The 8,534-nt window shown below is 41.2% G+C and overlaps 1 protein-coding gene across 1 annotated transcript in view; it reads left to right on the forward strand.

Annotated features, from left to right (window-relative positions):
• Positions 1 to 946: 946 nt before the first annotated feature.
• Positions 947 to 8,534, forward strand: part of helq (helicase, POLQ like) — a 13,802-nt gene continuing 6,214 nt past the window's right edge. Inside the window, exons 1-10 of the mRNA XM_028463613.1 lie at positions 947 to 1,267; positions 2,021 to 2,203; positions 3,000 to 3,339; positions 4,137 to 4,315; positions 4,456 to 4,656; positions 6,473 to 6,545; positions 6,645 to 6,742; positions 7,227 to 7,325; positions 7,717 to 7,862; positions 8,325 to 8,534. The exon at positions 8,325 to 8,534 is cut by the window's right edge and continues 30 nt beyond it. Of these exons, the coding sequence (XP_028319414.1) occupies positions 1,106 to 1,267; positions 2,021 to 2,203; positions 3,000 to 3,339; positions 4,137 to 4,315; positions 4,456 to 4,656; positions 6,473 to 6,545; positions 6,645 to 6,742; positions 7,227 to 7,325; positions 7,717 to 7,862; positions 8,325 to 8,534 (1,691 nt within the window). The 5' untranslated portion in view covers positions 947 to 1,105. The remainder of the gene's footprint in view (positions 1,268 to 2,020; positions 2,204 to 2,999; positions 3,340 to 4,136; positions 4,316 to 4,455; positions 4,657 to 6,472; positions 6,546 to 6,644; positions 6,743 to 7,226; positions 7,326 to 7,716; positions 7,863 to 8,324) is intronic.

Below are 8,534 nucleotides of genomic sequence, written 5' to 3' on the forward strand. Positions count from 1 at the left end.
CAAAAATTTAAAGGAAATGTTGTTCAATGGTACCAGCCTGAGCACTGCCTTAATTAGTGGTTATAGGGGGAATATATATATATATATATATATATATATATATATATATATATATATATATATATATATATATATATATATATATATATATACTGCAATACTGCACTTGAGATGCGCTTTTCATAAATGTGAACATTAAACTTGTACAATAAATATTGGTATAGATACAGATGTTTTTGTCATTTTGGCTCCAACAAAGGTCGACTACACATCCTTACATTGTCCCTGTGAGATGACATACGTGTTATTAGTGCTGCATTAACAGCCTATAGAAGGAGTTCCACCATAAAGGTATGGAAGCCCGTTTCCGCCACTAAAAAAAATTAAAAATCACCAAGGAAAGTCATAATTATGGGAAACAAATTCATAATTATGAGATAGAAAGTCATAATTATGAGATAGAAGGTCATAATTATGAGATAGAAAGTCATGATTATGAGATAGAAGGTCATAATTATGAGAAAAAAGTCATAATTATGAGATACTTAAACACATTTACAGCAGCTTGTTCATGTGGTGAGCTGACACTGAGAGATGGCTGATAAGACTATCAAAGACTACATTAGACAGGGCTTTACAAATGATGAAATACTTTGTTTGCTTGCAAATTCACATAGAAATATGCTGAGTAAACGCAACCTTGAAAAGATACTTTACTAACTCATAGTTATGACTTTGTTACTCCTAATTATGACTTTCCTTGGTGATTTTTTATTTTTTTTAGTGGCGGAAACGGGCTTCCATATAAAGGAGTTGCGGAACAAAACAAAAAAAAACAACTCCTACGAGAACAATTCAAATACAAAACACACATTATCTCATAACAGCCTAAAATAAAACAACCGGAAGTAATGGAGTCCAAGGCGGAAGTTATGACCGATGACGTCATAGTGGGTGTCACTGAGCTGCGGAAACATTCAAACTGTATTTAGTTTTAAAAAAAATAAAAAAAAAAAATGGCTGTGTTTATTGTGTGGAGGGGTTAGTTAGCTGGTTAACTGGTTAGACTAGTTGTTGTAGGTTAGTTAGCTGGTTAACGCAAGCAATGAGTTCAGAGCTGAAGGTCCGAGTTAAACGCGTTTGTACCCGGAGAAGAAGCAGAGACACACCGAGGGCTGAGCGGACTGCTACCCGCCTCAGAGCAGCCCCTGGGCGGTCACCTCGAGCTCCCTCTGACCGCAGGAGCAGCGCCACCGACGGGGGGACGGTTAGTCGGTTAATCGGTTACACACAGGTTTAGAGGAGTCAGTCATGATAACAGACACAGTGACTGACAGCTGTGTAAACACTACCCACCTTCACTCATTCATTTTGGGCTACTTTTATTTTTTCATTTCACTCATTTATTGAGTTTTTAATCACTCTGTAAAGTGTCCTTGAGTGTATGGGGCTCCAATTGTAAAGTTGCCCATGCTAAATTAAACAGCAACATTTAGCAACAAATTTAAATCTAAATGTTAAATATTAAATCTAAATCTAAAAATTAAATGTAAGTTTTAAATGGTAAATCTAACTCTAAACGTTAAATCTTAATGTTAAATAAATCTAAAATTCATGGGTCAAACTAAATATTTAACTAATATGCAAATTCACCAGAGGTATTAAATTGAAGCTCACCTTTAACATTTAGATTTAGATTTATTTGTAACATTTAGATTGCATATTTGGCTTTAACATTTAGATTTAACATTGACATTATATTTTTACAAGAAAAAAAACATCACAAATGTCACAAATATTGCTGTGAATCTGGTCAAAAGTAACATAAAAACTTTTTTTTTTTAAAGAAAACATGTTAAGCTGCTAAATATTGCAAACGTTGCTATTTTTAGCATGAGCAACTTTACAATTGGCGCCCCATATGAGTGAAGGTACTTTTGGATAATTATCTGTATGTGTATTATTATTAATATTGGTGTCTGTCATTGACTGTCTGTGTCTGTCTGTGATTTCCTGTCAGTTCTGCAGTGACTCTGAGGACTTGTTTGGTGATTATGACAGTCTGATGAATGAAAGCTCCTTCCTGTCCAAACTGGAAGCTGTGGAACAGACGGAGAGACAATCCAGGGACGCCCCCCCGTCTCCGCCAACCTTAGATGACCTCGAACACTTTGACCTTCCTCCGAGTCAGCTACAGTTTCAGGTGCACACATGTTTTCCTCTTCTAGAGCAGAGTGATGGCACACACACAAAGATCATCAGGAAACTCTGGATTACTGCTATCTTGGCCTTCATTTATCAATTGTTTGTATGTTCAGATCTGAGCTGTAGGACGTGCGTTCAACCAAATTCACGCAAACTTTGGTATTTACTAATTGTGATGTGATCGTACGCTACGATCAGATCTCACGTCAGGTCTGAGCTTGTGTCCGATAATCTGAGTGGATTAGTGGTTCAGCAGTCTGATTTAAGCCTAATCCGACACACATTCAGAACAGATCTAAATAGATTATTAAAACAAAATAAACAAAATAAAATGAATTTTTTAAAAAAGCCCACGTTATTATATATATATATACCACTTTTTTGGTTTTCTTTCCACAGAATACTGTATAACCTCGCTAATAAACTGCTGCTGAGCAGGAAAGCATATGTAGATTCACCCAGTTCACACAAACACACACAGGGTGAAACGCTGCTATGCTTTGTTTTGGACCGTAGAACGCTGCTGTTCACCCATTGTTTAGTCATTTTTAAGGGTTTTGATAGTTCATTTTTTTAAATGTGATATTTATAGCCTATGCGTGCGGACTGAGGCTGAATCAACGTCATATCCGTGAGTCTCTCTAGGATCTTTGCTGTGAAGTTGCTCACAGCGCACACAGGGTGGCAGACGTCATCTTCTCAGTAGCTGATGCTCTTCCACAGAGCGTTTGTGTGCGCTCCTTTGACTCCAGTTTTCACACGTTAAAAAGGTACATATTTGTTTTGCTCTGCAGATCGAGGAGACTGAGCGTCTTCGTCAGGACAACGATGGAGCGTCAACTTGTCACAATGGAACGTCTACCCCTCATCATCGTGGGAGAGGAGCGCCCCCCCCTGGCCGTGGTGTGTCTGAGCGTCTGAAGAGGAAGATGCTGGGGAATGCTGCGTCACCGTCTGTGTATTCCCGCTCGGCGGCGCTGAAGGCGGCGGTGGTTTCTGAGGAGCTGAACGCCGCCGTGCAGACGTTAGAGACCACGACCTCCTCTCAAAGCACCGACCTCGGCCCGTTCTTTGGCCTGCCGAGCAGAGTGAAGGACTTGATGTTCAAACTCAGAGGAATCCAACGTCTGTATGGTCAGTGGCATCATCTTCATCATTTAAAATCATCATCACAACATCAACAGTATTATTATCATTAAAGGGATCCTCCACTGTTTTTACACATTTGGCCTAAAATCTTTGAAATGTCCTTGAAATGCAGATTTATGCCTAACAAAACACATTATTTTGCACCATATTTGTTTTATTTTCTTTTAAAAATGGGACTACTTTACAGTTTTGGAGCCTGGGTTCCGCCATCTTGAAATCACATGATTGATGATGTCACACGGCCCCACTACCTGTAAACATCCCATTGTTTCCTATTGGAGTGAAACATTCAGCCTGATTTTTGGATCATTTAGCAGATTTTTTTTTAGTTGCTCTAAATAATCAGAAAAAGTTAAAGATGTCAGTGTAACCCACTTTTGTTTACAGAAAGAGGATAAAAACAGTTGTGACCCAAATAATAATCTATGACCACAGGGGGCGACAGTTACAACTCTGCAGTTTGGTAGTAGACAATGAAGTAGAGAAGAAGAGCTCTTCTAAAATCAGTCCCCTTAAACACTGCGCTGACACGCTCTGGTGGCTGAAGTTAGCGAGTAAATCCTGAGGATAGAAGTCTGTGAATACTCGCTAACTGTAGCCACCAGAGCGTGTCAGCGCACTGTTTAAGGGTACTGATTTTAGGAGAGCTCTTCTTCTCTGCTTCATTGTCATTGTCTACTACCAAACTGCAGAGTGGTAAGGTGTGTGTGTGTGTGTGTGTGTGTGTGTGTGTGTGTGTGTGTGTGTGTGTGTGTGTGTGCGTGTGCGTGTGCGTGTGTCAGACTGGCAGCAGGCCTGTCTGAGGCTGGAGTGTGTGCAGAGGAGGAAGAACCTGATCTACTCTCTGCCGACCAGCGGAGGTAAAACTCTGGTGGCTGAGATCCTGATCCTCAGAGAGCTGCTGTGCAGGAAGAAGGACGCCTTGCTGGTTCTGCCCTACGTGGCTCTGGTTCAGGAGAAGGTGGGACACACACATACACACACACACACTAAGACAATAATCACAGCTTAGGAAGAACACAACAGACTGGAAGATCAAAGGAAAACATGATGACCAGTGTGAGTGCATCGCAGGATAACTGGCTGTGTGTGTGTGTGTAGGTCCGGGGTCTGGCGAGCCTCGGTCTGGATCTAGATTTCATGGTGGAGGAGTACGCAGGCAGCAAAGGTCGTTTCCCACCAGTGAAGAGGCGGAGCAGGAAGTCTCTGTTTGTGGCGACCATAGAGAAAGCTCACAGTCTGATCAATTCTCTGATAGAAAACAACAGACTGAACGAACTGGGACTGCTGGTCGTGGACGAGGTTTGTGTCTGTGGGTGTATGTGTTAGGGCTGGGAATATTCAGGCATGTAGCCACTGGAGTGATTATGATTCCAGGCCCTGTGATTGGATAATGAATGGATCATGGTTCTGTCAGTGTTTTTACAAATACAGTATTTACATTCAGACAGGAAACACAACAACAAAGTAGCAGATACAGTATATGTGTAAACTGTTGTCATGGCAAATTAACGGTTGTCCTCCTTTGGAAACATGATTTGTGCTCTGGTTGAATGATGAAGTCCAGTCAAAGCATGATGATTTTATAAAAAAGGATTTATTATAAACTAAATAAAAAGGAGTACAAAAAAAGGTCTTCCATCCTGTAGGTAGTGCAAGCGGCCAGCAACTAACTGAAAGTTTTCTGAGCACTCACTTTTACAGATAGGAAGAGCCCCACCCTAAGATGAGAACGAGGGAGGGTGTGAAGTGGAAAATCACTGTTACAGAGCTCTGTTTATCAGAGGTTTGGTACGAGACCTTGAGCAGAGACTGTTTGTTGCTGGCACTGTGAATACAGCACAATCTGTCTGTACTGCGGGTAATCTAATCTAACATGACTCAGCAAAGGAGCAACGTCTCTGTTCAAAAGTACAACGATATAATGTAGTCATCGTGTATAAACACATGACAAATTGTACACATGAACACACATTTGATGATATGATTAATATAATAATTGCCATAACACTGTTTAGTTAGAACTGCCTGGTAAAGAGCCATGGTAACATATACATTAAACTATAGATGTAATCCTAAATCGGCTAAAAATCAATGCAGTTAAAATGGATACAGCACAGTATGTGCTTCAAGACTCTGCTTAAACAATAGGGGGTGCTGTGGCTGTTTTAGTGATGCTAAACTTTAGACGAGGTTACGATCTATTTTGGCGAGAGAAGAGCTTTAATCGGGCCAAAAAAGTTTACTCGATCATAGCCCGACATAACAACACGGCCTGAACTCGTCAGACTCGAATGAAGCCAATGTCTCTTTAAGCTCGAACACGTTTTAACCAGAAACTATTCACGTCCGTGTGCTTGCATGTTACGTACAATCAGTCAGCATCCATTTGTGCATCTTTCTTACATTAATAGAAATATAACCTGATTTACTGTCCCAACACAGCTCGAGCCCATGGTATAACGATCAAAATTAAGCCTGAACTGTGGGCACAGAACGACTCACAAACCAACATACACAACTTTTCTTATATTTTTAATTGTTGTTTTAAAAAAAAAAGTGTATTTTTGTTTAACTTTGCATTGTAATGAATGAGGAAATGTGTAGTTTATTTTAGTTCATGAGTTCCAATGGTTTGTAAGAAGATTATAAGAGGAAATTGTTGGTTAAAAAAAATCTTGACAATTCAAATAAAAGAATAAGAATCTGTATTTTGATTAATAATCATTTTTTTCTCCAAAACATCATCTTTATTTATTCAAATTGAAAGTTAAGTTCGTCATTTACCTCCCAACAACAAACAACAGATGACACACACGTTATTAAATATAATGCACTCAATCAGCAGTGCTTTGAAGTATACATGAACAAACATTCCCTCCACACCATTTCATGTCATTTACCATTTAGATATTCCATCGATTATTGATTACTACTGTCTAATGACTACGTATCGATTATTTCTCCTCTCTTTACTTTGTTTGCTGATCAAAGGCAGATGGTTCAACTTTGAAGGCCTTTTTATTAGATAAATATTACACGTTTCATTCTACTATCACGTCTCCCTAATTTGTATTTTTGTTTGTGTGTGTGTGTGTGCGTGTGCGTGTGCGTGCAGCTTCACATGTTGGGAGATGGAGGTCGAGGAGCCGTGTTGGAGATGATTCTGTCCAAAGTGCAGTTCCTGAGCAGTGAGTGTATCTCCCATATACACGTACACACTAACAAGCACACACACACTAACACACATACATTCTCGTGTGTGCGTGTGTGTGTGTGTGTGTCTTCAGAATCCACACACATCATTGGGATGAGTGCTACGCTGGGAAACATCAAAGACCTTCAAACATTCCTCAGAGCGGAAAACTACACCAGCGACTTTCGGCCAGTAGGTGGTGCCCCACACACACAAACCAGGGGCCACCCATAGCGTCATTAAACCCACTTAAGCTCCGCCCACCAAACAAACGAGAAGCTGAGAGCCACCAATCAACAACTAATAATGAATCAATTATAAAACACAAAAACACTTTGTATTTGTTTGTGTTCTCTCCTTCAGCACGGAGCGCTGCCACTGAGGGGGCGGGGCTTCACTGTAGCACTAACATTCAAAGATCTTCTATTGAGTCAGATGATCACTTTACAGCCGACGTTTTTTTATCCTTTTGGTTTCTAGATGTAAACATGAGTCGTTTATGTTGAATACAATGAATGGGGCTGATGATGTAGTTGATGGTGAGTGGGGCACTGTGATTGGTCACTAAGCCACAAGGGGCGGGGCAAAGGGAGCCACGGATTGTCGAGCTTGACGTATACCTACATGTACATACCATACACACACGTGTGAAATGTGTTTGACCTTTGTGTTGTAGGTGGAGTTGAAGGAGTTTGTGAAGCTGAAAGAAACGATTTATGAAGTGGATCCAAAAGAAGAAAACGGTTTAAAGTTCTCACGAGTTCTCAACTACAAGGTAACACACACACACACACACACTGACACACAGAAACACACACTGAGACACACAGGAACACATACAGAGACACGCACTGAGACAGACAAAAACACATGCGCTCAGACTCACAAAGAGACACACACACACACAGACGCACTCAGGAACACACACACAGAAACACACACTGAGACACACACTGAGACACACACTGAGACACACAGGAACACATACAGAGACACGCACTGACACACAGAAACACACACACTGAGACACAGACAAAAACACATGCGCTCAGACTCACAAAGAGACACACACAGACACACTCAGGAACACACACACAGAGACTCACACAGATGCACACACACACAGAAATACACACACTCAGATACACACACTCTCTCTGTGTCAGTATTCCAGCTCGATGCAGAAGTTGGACCCGGACCACATCGTTGCCTTGGTAACGGAGGTCATCCCCGCCCACTCCTGTTTGGTTTTCTGTGCCACGAAGAAGAACTGTGAGAACGTGGTTCAGATGATCGCCAAGTGTCTGAAGAAGTGAGTCCTTACACCAGTGTTTTCCAACCTTGGGGTCTGGACCCCATGTGGTGTCGCCTGGAGTTTAAATGGGGTGGCCTTAATTATTAAAAAAATAGTTTTTACTGATTCTAAAATTATTATTATTCTATTGTATTCTATACTTTCACTTTGCCAAATATAAATCTAGTTCAAATAAAAAGCAGTAAAAAAATCTGATGTGGTGCAACTCGTCACTAATCTTGGCTACTCTGTATTTGTAATATGTACATAAAACAAACATGTTCTAATTCTAAAATTCTAGAAAAAGATGTCTTTGGGGTCACCAGTAATACTTGATATTAAAATGGGGTCATGATCCAAAAAATGTTGGGAACGTCTACTTTACACTGACTGATGTCTGTGCTGCTGTCTGTAGCTACAGACCACTACGTTCTGTTCAGTGATGCTAGTGAAACGGTGTGTGTGTGTTTCCTGTCTCAGGGACTTCCTGCTGCACCGTCAGGAGGAGAAGCAGCAGCTGCTGCGTCAGCTGAGGGACGGGGGCAGCGGCTCGGTGTGTGCGGTTCTGCAGCGCTGCATACCTCTAGGACTGGCCTACCACCACAGCGGGCTGACGGCCGAGGAGCGGCGGCTGCTGGAGGAGGCGTACGGCCGCGGCGTGCTGTGTCTGCTCGCCTGCACGTCCACGCT

Source organism: Gouania willdenowi, chromosome 12 (assembly GCF_900634775.1).
Source record: "Gouania willdenowi chromosome 12, fGouWil2.1, whole genome shotgun sequence".
NCBI lineage: Eukaryota > Metazoa > Chordata > Actinopteri > Blenniiformes > Gobiesocidae > Gouania > Gouania willdenowi.